We start from the raw sequence: 27,323 nt of genomic DNA on the forward strand, positions 1-27,323 counted from the left end.
AAATAAATAAATAAATCTTAAAAAAAAAAAAACAAAAAAAGCAAGAGCAACGGAATGTTCTAGGTCTTTTCATGTTTCCAGTGAGACCAAGTCATGTCCTCTGGTCATGAGGAGTCAACCAGAGAGGCACCAGCATTGTGATGCTGGTGACATCACCATCACAGAAGAGTCACACACCACAAAAGCAGTGGATACAACCAGGCACTTCACTAAGCAAAGCCCTAGTGATATAACTCCCCAGGGAATATTTGTCCTCAAGGGACATTTTTTTGGCTGTCTCCAACCACCACCTGATCCAAGGTAAGGGATCCTTTGAAGGGAAGTGTTGGGACTTTGGACAGCTATAACCACCAGCTAGGCTTTTTTTTTTTTAATGTATACCTGTAATCCCAGATTGTGAGTTCAAGGCCAATCTGGACAACAGAATGAGACCTTGACTCAGTAAACAAAACAAAATATTGCGTCTAGGGGTGACTTCTGAATTTGTTGACAGTACCTCAAGATATCACTGGGGGCGGGCTGCAGAGATGGCTCAGCAGTTAAGAGTTCAATTCCCAGCAACCACGTGGTGGTTCATAACCATCTATAGTGGGATCTGATGCTTTCTTCTGTCGTGCAGGCATAAATGCAAAAAAAAGCACTGGTATGTATAAATAAATCAATATTTATTTTAAAAATTATCACTGAGCCAGGCATGGTGGCACACGCCTTTAATCCTAGCACTTGGGAGGCAGAGGCAGGCAGATCTCTGTGAGTTTGAGGCCAGCCTGGTCTACTAAGCGAGTCCAGGACAGTCAAGGCTACACAGAGAAACCCTGTCTCGAAAAACAAACGAAAGAAAAAAAGAAAGAAAGAAAAAGAAAAACAAACAATCACTGGAAACCAACTGGGGACAGCGCAGCTGGCTGACTGGAGCACAGCTGAACTGACCATGCATTCCCAAAGGCAGTGAACCTAAAAGATGTCTATTTTCAAATAGCAAGAGCATCTCCAAAAAGGGAAACATTTCATGAAGAATCACCCAGTGGAGTCAGGAATGTGAGCCACTTATAATGTCCCATTTCCTGGTAGCCATGTGACAAAGGGCAAAAGGAATAGGTGAACTTACTTTACACATTTGTTTCATGAGCTTCTGTCTGGACTGCGACACCCAGACTGTTCTCAGGGCGGTGAGTAAGCAATGTGTTCACATGCTTTGCTTGGCTTCCAAAGCTGGTGTAGGATGTGAGGGCGATCTGGCTGCGACATCTGCCACCCCATCGATTGCCAGGGCTGGTGAGGCTGTCCCCTTCCTTCCTCAGCACTCCATGTGCATCCCTCCTGTGGCTGCATGCTCCGTCAAAGAAGACGACCGTCCCCAACAAAGGAGGACCGGTCTCCAGTCAAGGGTACAGGAGTAGCTGCACTGCTCTGCTAGACCCTCCAAACAAGCTCAAGGTCCAAAGCCGGTGTGTTCTGTGTACTTAGAGTCTAGTTCAACTCGGGGCCAGGCCCGCCCTCCCCCAAATCTGTGCCTCAGCAGCAAGTCAGCAGAGCCCTGCACTTCACACTGGTGCCGAACAGAGTACCCAAGCAGATCCACATGACACCTCCAACCAAGGCTTCATGCTGCCTGAAGCTCAGCTTCAGCTATGGAGCCTCCTGCCTTTAATGTGACTGGCCCCTGATCCTGTTTGCAGTCTCAGCTTAAAGGGCCCTGGTTGGCCTGCCTCGCTCTGCCTGCTAGGGAAGAAATGGCAAGGGCAACTTTGAGGGCAGAATTTACCAGCTCGGTTTAGGAAGACGTCACCATCATGCTCCACCCTGTACCACAGCCCCATGAGAGGGACTCATGGCAGCTACTTCATGGGAGCAAGACAGACTTGCAGGCTGGGGAGATGGCTCAGCGGGGAGAGCGGGGAGAGCGGGGAGAGCGGGGAGAGCGGCTGCTGAACAAATATGAGAACCTGGGTTTGATTCCTGGCACCCTTGTAAAACCCTGGGGGTGGCACATGCCTGGAGTCCTGGCAGGAAGGGGCTGAAACAGGTGGATTCCAGAGCTTTCTGGCCAGCTGGCTTAGGTGAAATGAAAAGAGGCAGGCTCCGAGAGACCCTGTCTCAAAAAATAAGGTGAAGAGCAATTGAAGATACCCACTATCAACCTTTGTGTACAACAACAACTACAACCACAACACACACACATCCATGTGCACGCACGCACACGCATGCATAAACACACACACATACACGTGCACGCACACTCACATGCACATGCATGCATAAACACACACACACACACACACACACACACACACACACACACACACACGGACTTGCTTCCCCAAGGAACACAAGGGGAGTCGGCACGTTCCACATCTTTGAGGTTTACACCAATGGCGTCTCATGCAGAGCAGAGACACCCTCACTCCTCCCCTCTGATTGCTCTGGAGGAAGCTGGTGAGCTGTGCCAAGTGTGTGCAGACACCAGCCCGCTGCTTAGGGATGCGGGGATGCATGGCTCTAAGCCACACTCAGAACCCCCTTTTCCTTCCCTCCCACAGGAAGGAATGAAAGCTAAAAAGAGAATGATCCTGTTGATCTCCTGCCTCTTCCTGCTGCTGCTGGCTAAGATGTGCTCCAGGTAAATACTGATGACCCACGACCTCAGGAAGGCCAGGGTGGTTTAAATGCTGAGTCTCATCCAAAGATGCCATTACCTCGAGTGTTCCAGAACTTACCTCCCCTCTGGGGGACACACTTTAATTCTCTCACTTTCAGATGCCAGGTGAATGTTTGTTGAGGGTCTTGTCCCAGGCAGGATCCATTCCGGATGGTAGAAAATGGCAGACCTGCCCCCAGGGCACATTTCATACACAGCAGACTTTCATGTTACGTGACATTGTTGAGAGAATGGAGCATGGCAGACGAGAGTCCTTGCTTATTACTGTAGTTGCACTGGGCATAGAGCCAGGGCCCCCAGCGTGCCAGTCAAGTGCTCAGCCACCAGGCCACAACCGAACTTAATTACATCATTTACAAGCTACCTCAAAGTTCCAAATTTGTGTCTTATATAGACATCAGTTAACCAGCCAACATTTTTTCTCTAGAAACTTCTAACTCCTATCTCCTCTAATGCCTGTTCCTGGACCTATTTATAAGCAACACAGTGTTTCTGAGTGCCACTAGAAAAACAGTCATAGCCATTTGTTTTAATGAAAATCCCAAACATTCTATTTTACCAATAAAAACTCAGGAGCCAGATGCTGGGGTGAAAACCTGCTTGCTCAGAGAGGCAGAGAAAGGACCCAGCTGACCTTCCTGCTCAGCTCATGGCCCAATGGAAAAGGCCCAAAAGTCTCACAAGCTCAGCTGACAGTCCTGGAAGAAAAAGACTAAAAACCCAAGGCCAAAGGCTTGCTAGTTCAAGGCTCACAAAGCCCTTTGTTGAGAGTTAAAGAGCTAAAACCTAAAAGCCCAAGAGCTAAGGAGCTCCTTCTACTTGTACACGCTGTCTTAAATACCCCTCAACTCGAAGTCCCTCCTACTCTTTAATCCCTGTCAGCTGGTTTCTTGCTCTGCTTCTTGACCTAGGGTTAGCTTTATTAAATCCTGTGTACAAAAAGCTCTTCGATTAAACCTATGTGCAGTAGGGCTCAACTGCACCAAACAAAAGACAGGTGTGTGTGTGTGTGTGTGTGTGTGTGTGTGTGTGTGTGTGTGTGTGTGTGTGTGATTTATTTTATGTGTATGAGTGCTCTGTTTTCATGCACACCAGAAGAGGGCACCAGATCTCATTACAGATGGTTGTGAACTACCATATGGTTCCTGAGAATTGACCTTAGGACCTATGGAAGAATATACAGGGCTCTTAACCACTGAGACATCTCTCCAGTCCAAAAGATGGTTTTAGTTACAGTTCACAATCTTGGGGGTCACAACGGGATAAAATATCTTGAAACAAGAAATTATGGTAACCCCCCCTCACCTTTTGGTGATTTTAAAAATAGAGTGTGTGTGAGTGTGCATGCGTGTGTGTGTGTGTGTGTGTGTGTGTGTGTGTGTGTGTGTGTGTAGATTAGGCTGTCCTAGAACTAGCTCTGTAAACCAGCCTGGCCTTGAACTCACAAAGATCCTGCCTCTGCCTCCTCAGTGCTAGGACAAAAAGGGTGTGCCTCCACCACAGAGAGAGAGAGTGTGTCTTAGAAAATTAAATCCTCAGTCAGGCATGGTGGTGCATGCCTTTAATCCCAGCACTTGGGAGACAGAGGCAGGTGGATCGCTATGAGTTTGAGGCTAGCCTGGTCTACAAAGTGAGTTCAGGACAGCCAGGGTGACACAGAGAAACCCTGTCTCAAAAAAAAAAAAAAAGAAAGAAAGAAAAAAGAAAGAGAGAAAGAAAGAAAGAAAGAACAAAGAACAAAAATCCTCTCCTAGCCTCAAGTATGTTTGGCCTGTGTCCATACATGGCCATTAGAGACCTTTGCCTGTTCGGTGTGTTCAGGGACCAGAAGCAGAAGCTGGAAACGCACACCTCAATGAACTGCTGGTCGTCTTCACAGAAGAGCACCCCATAAAATAATCAAAACATAGACACTTAACAAAGCTACTGCTTATCCTTTATTTATTTATATTTTGTGTGTTTTGCCTCCCTGTATATCTGTACACCACATGTGTGACTGGTTCCATGAGAGGCCAGAAGAAAGCCTTGGGTCCCCTGCAGTTACAGGGCATGTGGGAGCTGGGAACTGAGCCCAGGTCCCCAGGAGGAAAGCAAGCTCTCTCAACTGCTGAGCCATCCCTCCAGCCTCCATCCACTGTTCTTCCTACACTCACATTCTATGGGTGTCCTGCATTACCTCTGACAGACTCCCAGCAAATATGCCCTATTAAGGTGTCACTGCATGATCAGTCCATAGGTAAGAGGACGAAACTGTCATGCACAGAGGTTCTATTGATGGCAGAGGTTGGGGACAAAAAATAAACAAGTCACTAGAGGTGGCCAAGTCTACCTACGTGTAGGTCAGTAGGTATGTAGTGTGTGTGCATACGAGTGAGCATATGTGAGTGTCCATGCACTTATGTGTATGAGTGTACCAGTGTGTGCACATGCACACGTGTGTGTATGGTTCAAGGCTTCTGAGGAGACGGAGTATGAGGGTGGCCGTGTTTGCTGCTGGGGTCTTGGGATAGGATTGTATGAGGAAAAGCCCTTCCTCCCACGGGCTGTCTTTTAGAAGCAGGGGTCAAGGGGGAGAGGCTTATCTATTTGGGGGAGGTTTTGGTCTAGCCCATGTGGTTCCCAGTCGCCGGGGTCTCCAGTCAGAGAGCCCACCTACAGGGTCAGTGGGTGTTGGGTGTGATATAGGCTGGATGGCACCCCAGCTGCAAAGAAGTCGCCAGGCCAGCTGTGAATGAAGCACTTATTGCTCATTGGCTCAGGACCAGTGGGTCTCCTCAAGACCAGGCACGCTGTGGCGTGTGTCTGGGGAACAGGGTTCTTCAGGTAGTCACGATCCCTGCCTTAAATCTAGACATTAATAAGATCAACACACAGCAAGAAAATTTGCTCAACCATGTTCATAGCAGCCTTATTCATAATAGCCAGAACATGGAAACAGCCTAAGTGTCCCTCAATAGAAGAATGGATAAAGAAACTGTGGTACATATACACTATGGAATACTATTCAGCTATTAAAAACAAGGAATTCCCGAAATTTGTGGATAAATGGATTGAGCTAGAAATGATCATAATGAGTGAGTTAAGCCAGAAGCAGAAAGACTCAAATGGTATATACTCACTTATATCTGCATATTAGCCCAATGGGCATGTCCCACGAAAGCCTCCACTTACCAGGAAACTGCGACAGAGGAGAGGACATTCTAGTGGGACTCTAGATGAGAGAATCATGGGAGAAAGGCAAAGTAGAAGGACCCAGAGGGCCCTAGAAGCCTACAAGTAGAACATTATGATAGGCAGATTTGGGCACAGGGGTCCCGCTCAAACTAAGGCACCAGCCAAGGACAATACAGGCGGTAAACCTTAAACCCCTACCCAGATCTAGACAATGGACAGAACACTCTCCACAGTAGAGTGGAGAGTGGTATATTACTTTCTCACATACTCTGGTGCCTCACCTTTGACCATGTCCCCTGGACGGGGAGACCTGGTGGCACTCAGAGGAAGGACAGCAGGTTACCAAGAAGAGACTTGATACCCTATGAGCATATAGAGGGGGAGGTAATCCCCCTCAGGAACAGTCATAGGGCAGGGGAATAAGGGGAAATTGGGAGGGAGGGAAGAATGGGAGGATACAAGGGATGGGATAACCATTGAGATGTAACAAGAATAAATTAATAAAGGAGGAAAAAAAAAAGAAAGACTAATTAAAAAAAGATTAAAAAAATAAGATCAACACACTGAAACACGGTAGCTTTTTTGTTTGTTTGTTTTTCAAGACAGGGTCTCTCTGTGTTAGCCTTGGCTATCCTGGACTCTCTCTGTAGACCAGGCTGGCCTCGACCTCACAGAGATGCGCCTGGCTCTGCCTCCCTGAGTGGTGTGAGCTCAAGGTCAACCTGGTCTACATAGTGAGTTCCAGGCCAGCCAGGGCTACACAGTAAGACCCTGTCTCATGGAAAAAAGGAGGAATCACCTTTCTTTTTCTTTTTCCTTTTTCTTCCCACCCCTGCCCCAAGAGATAGGGTTTCTCTGTGTAGCCATGGCTATCCTGGTAAATAACCATTTTTTTGAACACACATCATTCTCAGGTAACTTTTTCCTCCTCTCACAGAGGTACCGTTTTCTTCATCCCACTGTTGGTGGTGACCTCTCCCCCAAACCCCCTCATCTGTTCCCTAGACCAGCGTGTCCCCTTCCAGACTAGGTGCTTCCTCGGTCCCAATTCTGTGTCCCTAGAGCCCCTACCATCACACTGTCCAAAAGCCTCTTTGGGACAAGGCTAGGCAGCGAGGCAGAGAGCAACAGAGCCAGGACTGTCCTCTGTGGGCTCAGTGGGCAAAAGATGAGCAAGCGTATGCCACAATAACTTGTTGCTCTTTGTACCAGGAGGAGCCAGCAGGAAGAAAAACTTCAGCTTTCAGACTGGTTTAACCCCAGGTAAGAGCAAAGACACGTATCACTTTGAGGTGACTGTTTGTGCACAGCCATAGACTGTGGCACTGTTAGGGCATTAGGAGTTTGTTCCTACTGTTCTGACACAAGCCCAGGGGAGGCCCCCGAGACAGGCTGTCCTGGTGCTGGGGAGTAAGTGGGTGCCTTGACCTGGGCTCATGGTCAACCTTCTTGTGTCTTCAGGGATACAGATACGAGGCAGATTCTTGCTCCTGCCTCTGACAGGATGGGACGGCATCCAACTATATCCTCACATTAGGAAATACACAGGAACAGAAAGTATGTTAGTCACTGGCAGAGGTGGCAGGGAGGCAGGTGGCTGTTCTTTGGTACAGCGACCTGCCACAGTATTTTCCGTTCTCTGGGACAACTGTTAATAGGGCTATTTGTTTTGGTTGGTTTTGTTTTGTTTTCTGTTATTTGGTTTTGGCTTTGTTTTTTTTGAGACAGGGTTTCTCTGTGTAGCCCCGGTTGTCCTGGAGTCACTTTGTAGATCAGGCTGGCCTCGAACTCACAGCGATCCGCCTGCCTCTGCCTCCCGAGTGCTGGGATTACAGGTGTGCGCTACTGTGCCCAGCTAATAGCGCTGTATTTATATAAAGATATAATGTAAATACATTATATATGTATAGATACACACACATATGTGCATACAGAAGCAGGTGCTTTAGAGGCCAGAAGAGGGGGCCAGACACCCTGGATTTAGAGTTACCAGAGGTTGTAAGCAGCCTGGTGGATGCTGGGAAGCAAACTTGGGTCCTTGCGAGTGTGTTTTGTGGTTCAAGTCCAATCTACTCATCACTGTAGACAGAGTGTTAATGTTCTGGAACTAATCTGGTGAGTTCTGCTCTGTCCAAATCACTCATCAATTCTAGGTGACTCTTAGGATTTTTTCAGATGGGTTTAAGTATAGCTGATTGTATTATGGTCAGTATTATTTTTTTCTCATTTCTATTTGATACCTTGATTTCCTTTTCTTGCCTTACTGCTGTGGTCACAGCTTCTGTCACTGTGTTGAAAAGCAGGACGAGGTGCCTCCTTGTCATGTTTTCTATCTTAGGGAGGAAGAAGCCAGCCTTTCATTACTAGTCATGATAGCTGTAGGACTTTTACAGATTTTCTTTCTGAGACTGGGTCTCACTATGTATTTTTGACTAGCCTAAAAGCATGCTATGCTGACCAGGCTATCCTCAAACTCACAGCAATCCACCTATCTCTGCCTCCCAAGATTAAAGGTGTGTACCACAACACCCGTGGGACACGTGGTTTTGTAAAAAGTCAAGATGAGTTAATTCTCCCCATTCCCATATTTTTTCCAGAAGTTTCTTTTTAAAATCACGAAGAGCTATCAGATTCTATAATTTTTTTTCCCTGTGTTGAGTGATTTGGGCATGTGATTTTTCTTTAGCTTCTGATAAGCGCCTCGCCTTCTTGTCGTGTTCTAACCCTTTATCTCCTTAGTAGTGAATGCAAGTCTAGCTTGACAGTGGCTTCAACCATGTGCTTAGGAGCGGGGGTGGGGGGGGTGGGGGGGGTGGGGGAGTCGGGGGAGGGGGAACAGGGGGAGGGCAGGGGGAGGGGGGACAGGGAGAGGGTGGGGGCAGGAGGAGGGCAGGGGGAGGGGGGCAGGGGGAGGGCAGGGGCAGGGGGAGGGCAGGGAGGGTTGGGGGCAGGGGGAGGGCAGGAGAGGGCAGGGGGCAGGAGGAGGGAGGAGGGGGGAAGGTGGGAGGAGGTGGGGGCTCAGCAGGCATTGAAGAGCAGCTAGGATCCTGCCTACAGTGCTGGCTCCAGACAAAACCAAGACTCTACCAGGCTTCTGAGCCAAGGCTGTGTACTGTTTTTAACTGATTAAGCTACACCCAGCAGTCCCGGGTTTGGGAGAAGAACACAGTCTGAGGCTAGGCTGGCTGTGGGCAGGGTCGCTTTGCCAGCTCAGCCACATGGAGAAGTGTGCTCACATGGAGAAGAAGAAGAAGAAAACTAGCACTCACCTCAGGAGGGCCATGGAACGAGCCAGGGCTCACCTAATCTGACCAGCACCTAGTCAGTGCCACCTGAGGGTTTAGGCATCTGCCACTGGGTACCCATCACTGCTGCCATGCGGCAACACCCACCATGTGGCTGTTCTTAGGCTTTTGACATGGTGGCATGTGTCAGTTTGGGTTACTGAACCAACCTGTGTCTTATTTCTGCTTCTGTGAGTCCTGTAGGAGACGCATGGATGTCATCACGACCACTGATTGGCTGGCCCCAGTCATATGGGAAGGCACCTTCGACAGACAGGCCCTGGAGAGGCATTACAGACGGCAAAACATCACCGTGGGCTTGGCTGTGTTTGCTTTCGGCAGGTAGATGCTCTGAAGCACCACCCCCCCTTTGTGTTGGGAAATGAGGTTCAGCATCCATAGATGTTTTGTCCCCAATGAGCCGTGTGTCCTCTTTTGTGACAACTAGTTCTGAGCATACCAGATAGAAGTTGCCCTGGTTAGTCCCTGGATGAAGGCTGGATCCGTAAGGCCGCTTGGGAGTTCTTAACCAGTGCCTCGCTCAGCTTTGACTCAGTAGTTCTAAAATGCCATAACCACTAACTAACCAGTTTGGCAGATTTTTCAGGCCCAGCATCTCTACCGTGACCTGTTGAGGTTTTTGTTTGTTTGTTTGTTTGTTTGTTTTTGTTTTAGCATCAAGGACATTTCTCTTGACAGCACAGTCAAGGGCATCCATTCTGTTTAGGAAAAAAAAATGTTTCTTGTTCGGTGTGTTCCCAGTCTCGCTGACCGGTACCTGGACCTGTTCTTGCAATCGGCCAGCAAGTTCTTCATGCCTGGCCACAGGGTGGTCTTCTACATCATGGCAGACAGGTCCCTGGAGCTCCCCGAGACAAACAACCCTCGGCAGTCCTTCCGGGTAGTCGTGATAGACCAGGAGATGTGGTGGAGCAACTCTGATGTCATCCGCATGAAAACCTTGGCCAAACACATCCAGAAACACATCAGACACGAAGTGGATTTTCTCTTCAGCATGAGCACCAACATGGTCTTCCAGGGCATTTTCGGGGTAGAGACCCTGAGCACGTCTGTGGCTCAGCTCCACGCTTGGTGGTACTTCCGAAAGCCGGAGGAGCCCCCCTATGAGAGGAGGCCCATGTCGTCAGCCTACATCCCCTTTGGGCTGGGGGACTTCTATTATGCCGGCACTATCATTGGTGGCGTGCCCACTCAGGTTTTGGATTTCGCTCAGCAATACTTGAAAGAGGTTATGTTGGATATAGGACGCGGGTTTAACAGCACCTACGAGAAGTACCTCAACAAATATTTTTTCCTTAACAAACCTGCCAAGCTTTTGTCCCCAGAATACAACTGGGACCCCGCCTTCAACATCCCTCAGGAAGTGTGGTATGTCAAGATCGCTCAGTTTCCCACAGGCAGCTTATGATGCACCCGTGGTTATGGACTGCTGAACACCCCGCAGCACTTCCGTACAGAAGACACAGGGTGTCTTGGTAAAGCCCGCACCTCAGAGACCCCACTGATGTGTACTCTTCCCAGATCAATTTGGCAGAAACTAGAACGAATAAAAGGTGATATTTCACGCCCGTACACACAACACTGTTAGCTCTGTGGTGAAGGCTATGAGGCACGGAGCATATTTCATTTCAGTGGAGAAAGGCTTTAGTTTACAAATAAAAAAATCTATTCACAAAATGAAAAATGCTCTAATATTAATACATAGAAGGAAGCAACGTGTCCATCTGCTCAGCTGTGGAGTATGTAGTCTGCTGTTGAGGTGCTGGCTTGCGACCAGCTCCCTCTTCCCACAGTTCCAGTATGTCCAGAACGTGTTGGGACCTAGATGAATTGGAAGCATGCCCAATACATGTAGTTAGCACGCGCTCATGCGTGCATGCGTGTGTGTGTGTGTGTGTGTGTGTGTGTGTCTGTGTGTGTGTCTGTGCCCGCGCATGCACACACCCGCAGGTACTCATGCACTCGTGTGATGGCCGGAGAGCAGCCTTTGGTGTCATTCTTCAGGACCCACTCCCTTTGTGTTTGCATCAGAGTCTCTGACTTTACATACAGCGTGCTGTGCTGAGTCAAGCTGCCCCTCCGGTCAGGCCGCCATGTGGTTTAGGCTGGCGGTCTAGGGAGCCCCACCTGCCTCTCCTTCCCCATTGCTGGGATGATAAGTGGGCACCACCATGTCTGCTTTTTCACATGGGTTTTAAGGATCAATTTCAAATCCTCCTATCTGTGTGGCGAGCTCTTTACCAAGTAAAACATTTTTTATATCCGTGCTTTGCTTTGTTTGGGAGTGGGCTAAAATAGTTTACTTTAGTTTTGATCAGATGTGATCAGGGAGTAACGTGCACGTGGGTGAACGTGACGGCAGAGACGAGAGGTGTTAGATGCCCTGGGAGCTAGGATTCCACACAGTTGTGAGCCACCTGATGTGGGTGCTGGGAATTGAACTCAGTGTCTTGGGAAGAGCAGCAAGTGTTCCGAGCCACTGAGCGAGCCATCTCTCCAACCCTTGTTCTTATTATTCGCCAGAGCTGACCCTAAACTTGCCCTCATCCTGCCTCAGCCTCCTAAGAGATAGATTACAGGTATACGCCGCCATGCTAGCTTATTTTATGTTTACTGAGCTCCTTTGTAGGGGTCCTATGCCACAAGGAGAAGAAACAACAAGTGTGCCCTTAGCAGCCGTAGCAGGCCAGTCACTGGCGTAAACGGGGCCGGCAGCATTGACCTTGCACACTCAAGAATGCTTCGGGTAGCAAGGAAGCCATGGTTATCCAGATCCTGAGGGGCCAGGAGCTGCCATGGTGGGTGGTGCAGTCACACAGGCGAACCCAGGACTCAGTGGGGGGGTGTTCTGGGGTGTTAAGACATGCAGTGGGGGGCATTGTGAGCCTGTGTCCTCAACACTCTTTCTCTGCATCTATGTTTGGAGACAGGATCCCTGCCGAGCTTAGAGAGTGAAAATGAGACAAACCTAATCCGCCTGGTGACCTTCTGACACGGTTAGAACATGGACCCACACAGAAAGAAGACCCGATGAGGGCGTAAGGAGCAAGCCATGGAGAGCAGCCCTGAGGAGCCCTGACACACGGGGTCTGTGACGGGAAAATGAATTCCTGTTGTCGACACCCCAGGCCCTTAAAAGTCAGGTCACGCCGGGCGTGGTGTCGCACACCTTTAATCCCAGCACTCAGGAGGAAGAGGCAGGCGGATCGCTGTGAGTTCGAGGCCAGCCTGGTCTACAAAGCGAGTCCAGGACAGCCAAGGCTACACAGAGAAACCCTGTCTTGAAACCCTCCCCCCAAAAAGAGTCAGGTCGCATAACTAAAAGCCTGAGTGCGGGGTGGGGTGGAGTAGGGTGGGGAGGTAATAACAGTAAAAGACTTCTGAAGAGAGACAGCAACCAAAAAATCACGACATGAGGTGCCTCTGGCCGCTCTTGGCCATGTGTCCGTGTGACTTCCCTGCAGCGTGGGTTCTGAACACACACACCGTGCACTCTTTGCACTGAGTTTGCCTCTACACCATTGCACGCCAGGAAACTATGCCGGAAACAATCCCTCAGCTCAAACCCCAGACCATCAGACTCTACGAACTGCAGGGCTTTTTTTAATAGAAATACAGAGTTCTCTGCTCTTAAAGAAGCACAAACGTTTTCGTTTCAGAAAACAAAGACTTTCTGTATTTTCCTTCATTTCTCAACATGAAGTATTGTACCGGTATATCTCTTGAGAGTTGTACCATTAAAATGTTTGGCTTTTAAAGTTGCTGTGTGACTTGCTGACTTGAATTTTTTTTTTTAATTTGTTAAATGGTCTTTGGTCTGAGGTTAAGATGGAATTTCCAGAAATTTCTGAGACGGCTTCAGACATGCTTTTGCTACTACATACTATTTGTACAAAGTGGCATTCTCAGTGCTGCCCGTAAATCAAAAGTCTGACTCTGAAAAAAAAAAAAACAATGCTGAAGGCTCTCTGTTTCACAGTAGCAATATTCAGCCTGCATTTAATCTTTGTGTAAGAATAAACCACTACCCATCATCAGTATGCAAATTTTCTCCAATCTTTAATAGTGAATGTAAAAACTAGTAAAAATGATGTACATATATAGGGGACCTAAGATGACGGCGCCAAGCGCATGCAGTGTCTGATCTGCAGGACAGCGGAGTCTGCACAGCAAACTAAGAACCAAACTAAGAACTACAAAATACCAGTGCTGGTGATTCCCAGGTGAGAGGGGTCCACGCTGTGTGGAGCATGAGTGGGTCTGGCTTCAGGCTACTGAACTAATCCACAGAAAAGTCCCTGGGTCCCTTCAGGCTTGTGCACAGTCTCCAAAGCCCACAGTCACCTGCACACATGGGGCGCCTGCTCTGTAGATATCAAACAGACCTGGAGACTACAAAACACCAGTGTCTGAGTTTTCTAGCTTAGAGGGGTCCCTGCGTCTGGAACTCAAGTAGATCTGACCTCAGATCACCTGGCCAATCCACGGAAAGTTCCGGGGTACATGCAGGAACCAGCATGGGCTCCAAGGTCTAGCCGATCACCTGGCATGGCGCGCAGCACCTTCGCTCTGTGTCTTAAAAGGAACTGTGGGCTACGAAACACCAGTGTCTGAGTCTCCTGGCCAAGATGAGATATCTTGGTGTGGAACACAGGTAGATCTGACCTCAGGTCACCTGGCTGGTCCATGGAAAGTTCCCAGGTCTGATCTTAGATGACCCGCCTGATCCACCAGAAGAGTTCCCTGATCCCCACAGGTGAGGGGTCTCAACCTATCAAAGAACACATGAAGTGTATCATTCACCATGACCAGGTAGCCTTTATTCCAGACATGCAGGGGTGATTAATATATAGAAATCCATCAATATAATCCATCATATGAACAAATGGAAAGAAAAAAACACGTGATTATCTCCTTAGATGCCAAAAATGCATTTGACAAAATCTAACACCCACTTCATGTTTAAAGTCTTGGAGAGAGCAGGGATACAAGGCACATACCTAAACATAATGAAGGCAATATACAGCAAGCCTATAGCCAACATCAAATTAAATGGAGAGAAACTCAGAATTCCACTAAAATCAGGGACAAGACAAGGCTGCCCACTCTCTCCATAGCTCTCCAATATAGTACTTGAAGTTTTAGCTAGAGCAATAAGACAGCAAAAGGCGACCAAGGGGGTCCACATTGGAAAGGAGGAAGTCAAAGTATCACTACTCACAGATGATACATTAGTGTACATAAGTGACCCCCAGAATTCCAGCAGAGAACTCCTACAGCTGATAAACATCGTCAGCAAAGTGATGAATACAAAATCAACTCAAAAAAGAAAGAAGCCCTGCTGTATACAAATGACAATCATGCAGAGAGAGAAATTAGGGAACCCACCCTTCTCAATAGCTACAAGTAATATAAAGTATTTTGGTGTAGCTTTAACCAAGTTACTTGTATGTAATTTGTATGAAAAAAAAAAAACTTCAAGTCTCTGAAGAAGGAAATTGAAGAAGCTATCAAAAGATGGAAAAATCTCCCATGTTCATGGATCAGGAGAATCAACATAGTAAAAATGGCCATCTTACCAAAAGCAATGTACAGATTCAATGCCATCCCTATTGAAATACCTACACAATTCTTTACAGACCTTGAAAGATCAATTCTCAACTTCATTTGGAAAAACAAAATACCCAGAACAGTAAAAACAATCCTGTACAATAAAAGATCTTCTGGAGGAATCTCCATCCCTGATCTCAACTATAGGGCAACAGTAATTAAAACAGCATGGTATTGGCATAGTAATAGGCTGGTTGGTCAATGGAATAGAATCAAAGACCCAGAAATAAATCCTCACACCTATGGTCATTTGATTTTTGACAAAGAAGCCAAATCTATTCAATGGAAAAGGAATAGCATCTTGAACAAATGGTGCTGGTCTAACTGGATGTCTACTTGTAGAAGGATGCAAGTAGACCCATACTTATCACCATGCACAAAACTCAACTCCAAGTGGATTAAAGACCTGCACATAAAACCAGACACACTAAATTTCATAGAAGAAAATTGTGGGGAAAGGCCTTGAACTCATCGGCACACGAGACAACTTCCTGAACAGAACACCAACAGCTCAGGCTCTAAGGTCAACAATTAATAAATGGGTCCTCATGAAACTGAAAAGCTTCTGTAAGGCAAAGGAAACAGTCAACAGAGCAAAATGACAGCTTACAGACTGGGAGAAAATCTTCACCAACCCTACATCTGACAAAGGGCTAATATCCAAAATAAATTAAACACCACCAAACCAAATAACCCAATTAAGAAATGGGGTTCAGAGCTAAACAGAGAATTCTTAACAGAGGAATACTGAATGGCTGAGAAACACTTAAAGAAATGCTCAAAGTCCTCAGCTATCAGAGAAATGCAAATCAAACCAACTCTGAGATTCCATCTTACATCCTTCAGAACAGATAAGATAAAAAAATTCAAGTGGGGGCTGGAGAGATGGCTCAGAGGTTAAGAGCACTGTCTGTTCTTCCAAAGGTCCTGAGTTCAAATCCCAGAAACCACATGTTTGTTCACAACCATCTTGTATTATGCATTTATACATACTGTATAAATAATAAATAAATCTTTAAAAAATTTCAAGTGACAGCACATGCTGGCGAGGATGTGGAGAAAGGGGAACACTCCTCCATTGCTGGTGGGAATGCAAACTTGTACAATAACTTTGGAAATCAATCTGGCACTTTGTCAGAAAATTGGAATAGTTCTACCTGAAGACCCAGCTATTCCACTCCTGGGCAAACACCCAAAAGATGCTCCACCACACAAGGACATTTGCTCAACTATGTTCATAGCAGCCTTATTCGTAATAGCCAGAATGTAGAAACAATCTAGATGTCCCTCAGTCGAAGAACGGAAAAAGAAACTGTGGTGCATTTACACTGTGGAATACTATTCAGCTATTAAAAGCAAGGAAATCTTGAAATTTGCAGGCAAATGGATGGAACTAGAAAATATCCTGAGTGAGGTAACCCAGACCAAGAAAGACACGCATGTTACATACTCACTTATAAGTGGATTTTAGCCCAACATAGATGTACTCTGAGAGACTCTACCCAGCAGGGGATCTGGACAGATACTGGGACTCGCTGCTGGACTCTGAGCAGAACACTGAGAGTAGTGTGGAAGAAGAGGGGGAGGTGGAAGGATCCAGAGGGTTCAGGAACCCCACAAGGTGACCATCAAGGCCAGCGGATCTGGACCCAGGGGGTCCTGCACAAATGTTGCACCAACCAAGGACAATGCACGCAGTGACCCTAGACTCTCTGTCTAGATGTAGCCAATGGACAGCTCATTCTCCACAGTTGTGGGGGGAGTGGGGAACTGCCTCTGACATGAACTCTGGTGGCCCTGATTTGATCACTTCCCCTTGGTGGGGAGGCCAGGCAGGCACACAGAGGAAGGGGAAGCAGGCTATCTGGATGAGACCTGATAGGCTGTGATCATATGGTGGGGAGGAGGCCCCCTTCTGTCACAGGTCTAGGGGAGGGGAATAGGGTAGACAAGGAAGGAAGGGTGGGAACAGGAAGATACAAGTGAAGGGATAACAACTGGGATGTAATCTGAATAAATTATAATAAAAATTTAAAGAACCACCGGGTGTGGTGGCGCACGCCTTTAATCCCAGCACTTGGGAGGCAGAGGCAGGCGGATCGCTGTGAGTTCGAGGCCAGCTTGGTCTACAAAGTGAGTCTAGGACATCCAAGGCTACACAGAGAAACCCTGTCTTGAAAAAAAAGTTAAAGAACCAAAAAACTTATATAAATTAAATAATTTAACATTTTTCATTATTTGTAATCAACAAATGTTTGGTTTGTGAACTTTATCTATCTATATACCTATATCTATATCTACACCACCTGAAGTTGGGAAAAATATCTCTAGTAGTCAGGTGTAGTGGGCACATGCTTTCGATTCCATCACTCAGGAGGCAGAGGCAGGTAGAGTTCTATGAGTTCAAGACCAACCTGGTTTACAAGGCAATTTCTTTTTTAAGATTTATTATTTACATATATATACAACTATCTACCTGCATGTAACACCCACAGGTCAGAAGAGGGCATCAGATCTCATTATAGATGGTTGTGAACCACCATGTGGTTGCTGGGAATTGAACTCAGAACCTTTTGGAAAAGCAGTCAGTGCTCTAACCCTGAACCCTCTACATGGCAAGTTCTAGGCCAGCCCAGAGCTACAGTGAAATCTTGCCTTTAAATACATAAATAAAATCCCAAGTAAAAATGTCACAAGCAGAAAATTTTTAAGAAGCCCTGATCTGGACCACCCTGTATTTGGTTCCTCATTACCAAAGCCCTGATGGGCAAATACAGTTTTGACAGTGGCCTTATTTCCCCTTGAGTTTAGATCCTGGTATCACCACATTGTCCTCAAAGTTTAGTATTCATTTTATGGACATTTCTAGATTTCTTTTTTTTTCTTTTTTAAAAAGGATTTATTTATTTATTATCTATGTATACAGTGCTCTGCCTGCATATGTGCCTGCAAGCCAGAAAAGGCATCATATCCCATTATAGATGGCTGTGAGCCACCATGTGGTTGCTGGGAATTGAACTCAGGACCTCTGGAAGAGCAGCCAGTGCTCTTAACCTCTGAGCCACCTCTCCAGCCCTCTTTTTTTTTTTCTTAATAAACTAATCTTAACCTTCTGACCCCTACAGTCTTTCTGTGCCTTCTTCTGCAGGACTCACTGCACTCTGCCTGTTGTTAGGCTGTGGGTCTCTGCATCTGTTTCCATCAGCTGCTGGATGGAGCCTCCGTGACGCTGGCTGACTCAGGCTCCTGCCTAGGCGTGTACAGGGGTATCAGTCGTTAGGAATCTCTGCTCTCTGCATGTGTGTTATAGTTGTGTGGCCTGTTGTTTCTGTGGGACTGGTGAGAGAGGGAGTCGGGGCACGTTCTGACATTTTCACCTGCTCCTGGGACACTTGTCCTCCTGCTGGGTGTCCATGTCCAACCTTAATATGACGAGTGCACGCTGTCTTATTGCCCAGTCTTATTACAACTTAACATGCCACATCTGGTTGCCGTCCCTGGGAGGCCGGCCCTTCTCTAACGGGAGATGGAGGAGGAGTTGATGGGGAGCGGGGAGAAGGGAGAGGCTGTAAGGAAAGGAGGGAGGGGAAATTGTGGTCAGATATCATAAATGATAAAATAAACGAATAAAAGAGGGGGAAAGAAATAAAGTAATTTTAAGATAATGTATCTGCTGAGATTGCCAATTCTATTTCTGCTATGTGTTTCACTAGTTCCCTCTGGGCTGTCTGTTCAACACGTTATGCTTCTGTTGGCTGCTCCAGTCCCATGGTGAGCCATCCCTGCGTGCTCACGGGTTACTAGCTCATCATCCCTGTGTGCTCACGGCTCGGTATCCCATCATCCCTGCGTGCTCACGGCTCAGTATCCCATCATCCCTGTGCGCTCACGGCTCGGTATCCCATCATCCCTGTGCGCTCACGGCTCGGTATCCCATCATCCCTGTGCGCTCACGGCTCGGTATCCCATCATCCCTGCGTGCTCACGGCTCGGTATCCCATCATCCCTGTGCGCTCACGGCTCGGTATCCCATCATCCCTGCGTGCTCACGGGTTAGTAGCTCATCATCCCAGTGTGCTCACGGCTCGGTATCCCATCATCCCTGCGTGCTCACGGCTCGGTATCCCATCATCCCTGTGCGCTCACGGCTCGGTATCCCATCATCCCTGTGCGCTCACGGCTCGGTATCCCATCATCCCTGCGCGCTCACGGCTCGGTATCCCATCATCCCTGCGCGCTCACGGCTCGGTATCCCATCATCCCTGCGCGCTCACGGCTCGGTATCCCATCATCCCTGCGCGCTCACGGCTCGGTATCCCATCATCCCTGCGCGCCCACGGCTCGGTATCCCATCATCCCTGCGCGCCCACGGCTCGGTATCCCATCATCCCTGCGCGCCCACGGCTCGGTATCCCATCATCCCTGCGCGCCCACGGCTCGGTATCCCATCATCCCTGCGCGCCCACGGCTCGGTATCCCATCATCCCTGCGCGCTCACGGCTCGGTATCCCATCATCCCTGCGCGCTCACGGCTCGGTATCCCATCATCCCTGTGCGCTCACGGCTCGGTATCCCATCATCCCTGTGCGCTCACGGCTCGGTATCCCATCATCCCTGTGCGCTCACGGCTCGGTATCCCATCATCCCTGTGTGCTCACGGCTCGGTATCCCATCATCCCTGTGTGCTCATGGCTCGGTATTCTGTCTGGTTCTGTTGGTCTTGCTTCTGTCCTGAACCAGTGCAATGTGACGTATTCTCATAGAAGGAAATGTGGGGTGCGTGCGTGCCTACGTGTGTATGTGCGTGCGTGCACGCATGTGTGTGTGTGTGTGTGTGTGTGTGTGTGTGTGTGTGTGTGCACATGCATGTGAGTGTGAGTGGATCCAAACTTGAGAATTCACCTGCCTCTTCCAAGAACTTACATCCAGTTCTGTCCTATCACATGAGGCGTCCGGGTCCTGCGTGGAGCTGGAGTGTATGGGGAGGGAGTGGAGAGGAGCTCTGTTCATGCAGCTGCGGGAAGCACCGTCAACACTGGGTAAGGACTTTCCAGTGATGATTTTTTGGGACCACCCATGCTCTGCTTGGGTTTGCCATCGGTGCCTTGTGAGGACTGGGTAGATCTTGGTTACTTCTCCCTCAGGGAGGAGAGTTTGCAACCAGACACCAAATTGCTTAGGGTGTAGAGTAACTTGAGAGTTACTAAATCTTCATCGTATTGTGAGAAATACATTGTTACAGACCATTTTCAGTATACTTAGAGCTAATGAGAGTCACAGATAAAAGGAAGCTCCGGGCCCCTCCCCCTTCTAGCTAGCGGGCTGCTGCTTGTTTCAGGGAGCTGGGAAGTCGCAAGCAGTCTGCTCCATGACTGAGTCCACAATCAGAAAAGGGAGCTGCCCAATCCCCAGGGTACTCGTTTGAGAAGATTTTGTGTCCTGAACCAACAGGGTGTGATGCCAGGGACCAAACGGCCCGTGGCCAACCCCCACCCATTCAGCATCTGCAGCAAACATCCTGCTTGGCCACTCATTAGGCACGCAAGGCATCCGGCTTAGCCCTGAGAAGAGAGCGATCCGATCCTGAGATAACCACAGAGACATCCTGCTTTGCCCCAACTAGGAAAACCCCTCCCCCTGCAGATGTTCCGGGGCTCAACCCCAGAAGATTCTATACTTTTCCATTACCCTCCTCGCTTACCCCCGCCCTCCCTAAAGCAGGTTTTAAAAAGCCTGCCCTCACCTTCAATAAACGGCTCTTGACAAGCTGCTGTTTCCTTGAGCCCTGTCTCTCTTTCGCCCATTTTTTATCCACAGGTTGCGACCCTCCTCGGCCCCCCAATAACTGACCAGCTGGCCTGGTTGGTGTGATATTTGGGAAGGAGCGGGTATGCCAGAAGAATGCAGAGACTAAAGTGCCAGCCTATGGGGGGACAGGGTGTAGGGTTTCTTGTGAACAGAGACTTGGCTCAGGCTGGAGAGAGAATTCATGATTAAGACCACTTGCTGCTCCTGCAGAGTACCTGAGTGCAATTTTCAGGACCCATGTTTGGGGCTCACAACCATCTCTACTGTAGCTCCAGCTCAGGAGATCCAAAATACCCCCCCCCTCTCCCTCTCCCTCTCTCTCTCTCTCTCTCTCTCTCTCTCTCTCTCTCTCTCTCTCTCTCTCTCCCTCTCCCTCTCCCTCTCCCTCTCTCTCCAAAACCAAACAAATAACCCCAGAAACAAAAAACAAACCACTGTCTCGTGCCAGATCAGCCTGCCAGTTGTGAAGGCTTGGATAGGAAGGGCCCTCATAGGCCCATAGATTTGGATGCTCTGTCAGTAGGCAGTGGGACTGTTTGAGCGGACTAGAGGGATTAGGAGGTGTGGCCTCGGAGGAAGTGTGCCCCTGGGGATGGGCTTTAGGGCTTCAAAAGCCCACACCAGGCCCAGCTTCTCTCCCTCCCCCTCCCCCTCCCCCTCTCCCTCCCCCTCCCCCTCCCCCTCCCCCTCCTTGCAGATCAAGATGTAGCTTTCGGCCTGTTGGCTTCCCACCATGATGACAACGAACTAAGCCTCTGAAAGCATATGCAGGCACCAATTAAATACTTTCTTTTCTCATAGTTGCCTTGGTCATGGCGTCCCTTCACAGTGACAGAATGAGACTAAGATACCAGCGGTGCCATTTTAGCCCTTTTCTCTCTGCTAGAGTCCCCTTTACAGAACAGTATATTAGAAAATTGCTTCACTGTCATCATTCATTTATTTATCACAGAGTGAGGGTCACACTTCCCAAAATATTGATGGTTGCAGTGGGATGTCATGTCTGCGTGTATTCCAGCTACTTTTTCTGTTTGTTTGTTTGTTTTCTGAGACAGGGTCTCTCTGTGTAACTGTCCTGGCTGCCCTGGACTCGCATTGTAGACCAGGCTGGCCTCGAACTCACAGGGATCCACCTGCCTCTGCCTCCCGGGTGCTGGGATTAAAGGTGTGCGCCACCACCACCTGGTGACGGAAGGCGGATCTTGAGTGTGCTGGGCAAGCACTCTGCCTGTGGGCCACTCTTCATCCCGCAAGTAAACTTTCTGTGCCCAAGAGAGGGGCATTTTCTGTAAGAACACCTAGATTTGCTCACCTTCTTTCAAGCTCATAGCTCATCAGCCTCCTCAATGTTCCTTCAGCCATAGGGCCAGGCTGGGAGCCTTGGGGGGTCCCTTTGTGTTGTTTGATGGGACTTGGTTACCACAGAGAGGAAGGGGCAAAGGAAGACCAAGCAGGCAGGGGTTAGCTCCGGGCTTCAGGCCCCTAGGGGGTATAGAAGGACATCCAGAGCTGATGGCGAGAAAACGGAAGGGAGGCTGAAGCAGCAGAAGTGGGGGCGCCCATGGGGGAAGCTTCAAGCAGTAGCCTCATCTAGGTCCCATCTGGGGGGACACTGGCCTGTGGAGAGGGAGAGAAAGGGCGGGATGAAGGGCTTTACTTGATTGCTTTCAAATCAATCGGCCAAGAAACCAATCACAATATGTGAATTGTTGAGTCCCCAGGACTGCCCTGCCTCCTGTCCTTCGGCTCCCTGATGGTCACGTGCTCTGTGCTCTGGTAATGGCTCACCGCCTCATCCATCCTCAGCACATCCCTTTTCCAGGGAGCCTTGAGTTCTCTTAGGACACCTTTCCTGAGCTCTGCACACGCAAGGAGAGCATCCTTCGCTCTCCTGACCGATGGCCCCAGCCCAGCCTCCCTCATCCTCTGCTGCTGTCTGCCTAGGTGTGACCTGAGTTTGGGTACGCCTGTCTGGTTCCATGTGTTGCCAAATTCTCAGAACAGACATGGTCAATTAAATGACACCCTAAATGGTGGTGGTGCAAACAGGCTCAATGCTGAGGTCAGGAGACTCCAAGGTCTGGACCACACCCAGGCCCTCTCCTTTACCCAGGACTGTCTCTGAGCCACATCCATGGCATGGAGTCATTAAGTGCCAGCCTGGCAGGGGAGCCACCTAGGACAGGTCTGGCCAGAAAAGCAACATCATGAAAGCTGTTCTTGTGTTGTTGCTGCGTAATGGAGCGGACGAGAAAGGGAGGTGGTCCCCCAACAGCTTGAAAGCAGCTAGAAGCAGCTCTTACCAGCTGTGTTGAAGATGGGGGCCTTTTGAAGGTGGAATCTCTCTACAAACACCAGGTATTTCCCCAGCCATGTAGGGTCCTCAAGCATTCTTCTTGCTGAAATTGAAGGGCCGGCAGTGAGGGGAAGTTCTCTGAGCTCTCGGAGACCCACCTGGGTCAGCAAGAAGAGATCGGAACCCCAGCAGGGTACAGAGAAAGAGACCCTGACCACCAGCTGCTTGACACGGGTCTCCTTCTGACATGCAGGCCGTATGTTGGGGTGGGTCTGATGGCAGCGCCACCTCCCCAGTTACCTCCCAGACCCAGAACATGCCTCTCCCAGTGATTTCAATAGTCCCTTTGCTATCTCCTCTAAAAGCACATCTGGAGCAGCCAGTGTGACCCAGTCAGTAGAGCATGTGCCCATATCTGGAAGCCACAATTTCTATCCCCAACCCTGAAAAGAGGAAAAGCGGGGGACAGGGACATGTCTGATTCTAGCGCAGTCTAATGCATCTCTAAAAAACAAGTGAGGCCTGCATCCTCTACGTAAAGATCCCAGAGAACCCAAACCCCTCATCTATGCTCACATCTGCACTCTCCCTGCCACGCCCCATCCTTCTCAGAGCTCAAGGCTCTTGGCTACCTTCAGTGTCACCCAGGACTCTGGCTGTGGCCAACCCCACCTACCTCCAGCCTTCAAGATGCAATGGCTTCTTGACATCGCCTTGTAAACTCCTCAGGCCCTCTCCCCTGATATTTTCCTTTTGGGAACCATGAAGGGGCCCAGTTACTACTAATCCCAACACCCAGGAAAGCTCCAGATTGTAACACCACAGGCACGTGACGACTGTGGGCCGAATAAGAGAGTGAAAGAGTAAGCGAATGAGCGAAGGAGTGTATTGTGTCTTGTATGGTGGAAAGCCTGGTTGCCACTTTGAACCATCCACACCCTCAGAACAGCTGCCATGGGACTCCCTTCCAGACAGAAAGTCTCTGGTCAGACCAGGGAGTGATCAAGACCTACCCACGGGGCCTAGATACAGAAGCCGGCGCTGGGGAGAGCCATCACCTACCCAGAAGTGCCCACAGGTTGGTGACCTCTTTGTCCTCAAAGCGCACATAAAGAATGAGGTTGTTGTAGTCAGTGCTGACGAAATGGACTTGCAAGCTGCCCGCCTCAGCTGTGGAGAACCGGGTGTGACACATACTGCCTCCACCCTTGGCTCCAGGACTCCACCTCCCCACAGAGAACAGGACGTGTGGCCTGTCCAAAGCTGGCAGCTCTTCTGGGTGTTTGTCTCTGTGGAGGGTACCTGTGTCCCTCCCAGTTGGGGCCCCCTCTTGTGCACAGGGCCCAGGCTCCCCACGAAGTTACTCACTGGTTCCTTGGTACTGGCCTTGGAGCCCAGTTGGATGGACGGTAACATTGAATCCTGTGCATACCCCTTTACCTCTAGAAAGAAGAACGCGGCTGGCTCAGGGCACAGAGAAACACTGAAGGTGACCCTGCCTGAGAACCCCGAAGTCGTCCCCAGGGCTTTCAGCCCCCAGTGTTTGGGAGCAGCCTCCATGAGGGCTAGACAGGTGGAGAGAGACCCTGGTAGCTACAGTAAGGGTATCTTACTCACAGATGGATGAGACCAGACCCCCCAGAAGAGACTGAGCCCAGACTATCCTCAGAGTTGGTGTTCGGATCAAGCCCCTGACCTGTTTGCCTCTGAGTGTTCCTACTCTGGACAGACAAAGCCCACATTTCCTGGGGCCTAGGCTGGTCTTGGACTTGTTATATAGCTGAACCCCAACACTCCTCCCCATCCTGCTTTGCCTTCACAAACTCTGGGGTTAAAGGCATGTACCACTGAGCCCAGGGAATGTCACCACTTTTAAATAGCAAGGACCGCACATTAAAGAACCAGGCTTGAAATCCCGTTTGTGGCTGGAAGCCACATGCTCAGCAGCACCTCGGAGCATGCCAGGCAGAGCTTGCAGCTTGCTATGGGCCTTTTCTGCCGGCTCTTTCTCTTAAGCCTTGGGTCCCACACTGTGCAAGCCATAGCCTTCAGCCTGGCACAGTACCGCGGTCCCTCTGGTCACCGGTGCTAACCCCTCAGAACTCTGGGCCTGAAGTCTCACATCTCAAACAGCACAAAGTCCACATCCCCACTGTCTCTGGTCCAAATGGAGTGAAGAGAAAGTCTCAGGGGGTCAGTAGGCAAGATCAGGTCCTTGAGGCTGGTGGCCAGCCGGATGGTAAGCCAACGTCCTTCCACCTGCAGGGGATATGGGTATGGGGGCCAGAGAGAAAGCTATATCTGAGCTTCCGGTCTTAGTGTAGAGATCATATAGCTCTAAGTCTGGTCAGTAAGCGGGCACAAGTCCCCAGGATGTACACACAGCTAAACGTCTAGGGTTCCCAGGACAGAGGATACGCTGTGACTTCCTACTTGGAAACGTTCCAGCCTTCCTTCCCTCTCTGTCCCCCGCCCCTGAGCCTTCTGCCCACCCCTCATGTCCCTGGTGTGAGCTCTGCTCCAGAGTCATCATGGCTTGAAATTGTCCTCATGAGCCCTCTCAGCCTGGTGCTGTCTACAGTTCCCACTGATTCTGATTCTGGGCACCAAGACCCAGAGATGAACAGGCAGAGGCAGACAAGACACCAGGACATATTTGGTGCTACAGGTCACCCTTGTGGTGACCATAGCCAAGGCTCTTCAGCCTCCCAGGCTGCTCTTGAGCCACAAGATTCAATTACCCAGGAAGGCACCCCAGAGTTAACTAAAAGTCCCTGTGTCTGCCCGAGCTCCTGGAAGCCTGGGCTGCCTAAGCCTCAGCTCCTGCATGGAGCACACCCTCAGTGTGACCCGGCACGCAATCCTTCACCCAGCACCCAGTCAGCCTGGCCATGACGCTCACCTTCTGTGCATCAAAGTCCGGCTGCACTGGCACCTCTTCCAGACTCTTCTGGGCCAGGCCAATATTGACGGTCAGCAGCAGCAGCAGTGACTCTGTTACCCGTGTCATGGCCCTTGAAGCTAAGAGCAGCAGGTCCTAGCACCTCCTCATCTCTGAGCCTACTTCTCCTAAGCAGTTGCTGACCAGCCTCGCTGGCCTCCAATCCCTGCACACTCCGGTCTTCCCTGGGACTGACACAGAGCCGGGTGCCACTCAAGTCAGTGAGGCAAAAACAGGGTGAGCCTGTTGGGGCAGCTAATTCACATCACAAGTCTGTCCTAGGGGCCCAGGGAGAGGCCGGCAGCTGGGCTACAGAGGACAATAGGAGTATCTGTTACCCCCTCAGGGTGTAGCCCCTTATCCCCAGGTCTGCAGTCCTCCCACTGGCCACAGGAGCAGGAACAGGAGGACCCTCCTGTGTCCTTGTTCACCTCACAGCTGTGTAGTTCCTTCCCCGGGGTGTGACAGGAAGCACAGGCAAGGACGTGAGGAGTATGAGTGCCCAGCCAGCACAGGCTGTCACTGTCCCTGTTGATTATGAATGTCTCTCACCAAGCCTCGCTCCCAGCCCCATGGCCACTGTCCCATGTATCCAGGACAGCATGGGGTGACCACTTTTTTAGTGTCTTCCTTTGCTTTAGAGTCAGACCCCAGCCAGGCAGTGGTGACGCACGCCTTTAATCCCGGCACTCGAGAGGCAGAGGCAGGCGGATTGATGTGAGTTCGGGGCCAGCCTGGTCTACAAAGTGAGTCCAGGACAGCCAAGGCAACACAGAGAAACCCTGTCTCGAAAAACCAAAGATAAAAAATAAATAGAGTCAGACCCCAGATTTGCTTACTCTTTGATGCCTCTTACCTCATGTGTATCAAAGTCCGGCTGCACAGGAAGCTGCGTCTTCCGGATTCTTCAGGCCGAATCTACACTGAAGGTCAACAGCAGCAGCAACCCCGTCTCCACTGCCATGGCACCTGGGGCCAAGAGCATCAGGCCCCAGTAGCTCTCCTTCTAGATCACGTCAAGTGTGACACCTTCTCTGGCCCTTTCCCCGGGCCCTGACCTCTTTTGTTCTGCAGGGAGCTGGCTCAGAGACACTCTGGAGAGCCATACACAGGGGTCAGCCCCATCTTTGGGTTTGGTGCAGGAATATTTTTGTCACCCGCAGGGTAAGCAGAGGTCCAGCTTCCCACTGGGGTTGAATTAGCTGACATTAGCCAGGCACTTGCCTGCTTCTTCGTAGCTAAGTTGGCTTACAGTCAATGCCTTCTAAGGCAGGAAGTGATCACTTTCACTTGCCAGGAAGGTCAGAAGCCCAGCTAGGGAGGGACTGGCCTAATCAGAGAGATCTTTCTGTCTATGCGTTGTTCCCTTGGGTGAGGTCCTACCCTCCACTCCTGGCCACAGATACAGTAACTCAGGCTTTGAGAGACCTCATGGTGTGCCCTGCATGGCCGAGAAGACAGAACAGCCCTGCCCTTGGCTGAGCCTATGAGAACTGGTCCAGGTTCTGAAAGGGAGGCTGGGCAAAGACT

The 27,323-nt window shown here is 49.6% G+C and overlaps 2 protein-coding genes across 4 annotated transcripts; one reads left to right on the plus strand and one right to left on the minus strand.

Annotated features, from left to right (window-relative positions):
* The first annotated feature begins 207 nt into the window (after window positions 1-207).
* Window positions 208-10,709, plus strand: GLT6D1 (glycosyltransferase 6 domain containing 1). 3 transcript variants are annotated; one of them, XM_084798287.1, is made up of 5 exons: window positions 208-300; window positions 2,541-2,620; window positions 7,046-7,096; window positions 9,322-9,459; window positions 9,880-10,709. In XM_084798287.1, the coding sequence occupies exons 2-5, from the start codon at window positions 2,547-2,549 to the stop codon at window positions 10,544-10,546; spliced, it is 930 nt and encodes a 309-aa protein (XP_084654413.1). In that variant the 5' UTR covers window positions 208-300; window positions 2,541-2,546; the 3' UTR covers window positions 10,547-10,709. The 3 variants fall into 3 exon arrangements, with proteins under 3 accessions (XP_084654413.1, XP_084654414.1, XP_084654415.1); XM_084798288.1 differs by lacking the exon at window positions 208-300 and having other exon boundaries at window positions 2,544-2,620; window positions 9,845-10,709; XM_084798289.1 differs by lacking the exons at window positions 208-300; window positions 2,541-2,620; window positions 7,046-7,096 and having other exon boundaries at window positions 8,872-9,459; window positions 9,845-10,709.
* A 10,875-nt stretch (window positions 10,710-21,584) lies between these two features.
* Window positions 21,585-26,000, minus strand: LOC311606423 (lipocalin 1-like). The gene is made up of 6 exons (XM_084797739.1): window positions 25,755-26,000; window positions 24,975-25,111; window positions 24,221-24,294; window positions 23,915-24,022; window positions 22,860-22,955; window positions 21,585-22,173 (listed from the first exon to the last, which is right to left on the minus strand). The coding sequence occupies exons 1-6, from the start codon at window positions 25,860-25,862 to the stop codon at window positions 22,130-22,132; spliced, it is 567 nt and encodes a 188-aa protein (XP_084653865.1). The 5' UTR covers window positions 25,863-26,000; the 3' UTR covers window positions 21,585-22,129.
* Window positions 26,001-27,323: the final 1,323 nt, after the last annotated feature.

The sequence above is a fragment of the Acomys minous genome (genome assembly GCF_964271855.1).
Source record: "Acomys minous genome assembly, chromosome: 10".
NCBI classification, from domain to species: Eukaryota; Metazoa; Chordata; class Mammalia; order Rodentia; family Muridae; genus Acomys; species Acomys minous.

Bases quoted from the DNA above. Each gene is read 5' to 3' on its own strand.
- GLT6D1 (XM_084798287.1), top strand. From the start codon at position 2,547: ATGAAAGCTAAAAAGAGAATGATCCTGTTGATCTCCTGCCTCTTCCTG. The intron at 7,097-9,321 runs GTAAGAGCAAAG...TGAGTCCTGTAG, and splicing joins TCAGACTGGTTTAACCCCAG to GAGACGCATGGATGTCATCA. The intron at 9,460-9,879 runs GTAGATGCTCTG...GTGTGTTCCCAG, and splicing joins GCTGTGTTTGCTTTCGGCAG to TCTCGCTGACCGGTACCTGG.
- LOC311606423 (XM_084797739.1), bottom strand. From the start codon at position 25,862: ATGACACGGGTAACAGAGTCACTGCTGCTGCTGCTGACCGTCAATATT. The intron at 25,112-25,754 runs GTGAGCGTCATG...TATCCCCTGCAG, and splicing joins CGGACTTTGATGCACAGAAG to GTGGAAGGACGTTGGCTTAC. The intron at 22,174-22,859 runs GTAAGAGCTGCT...CCCTCTCCACAG, and splicing joins CCCCATCTTCAACACAGCTG to GCCAGTGTCCCCCCAGATGG.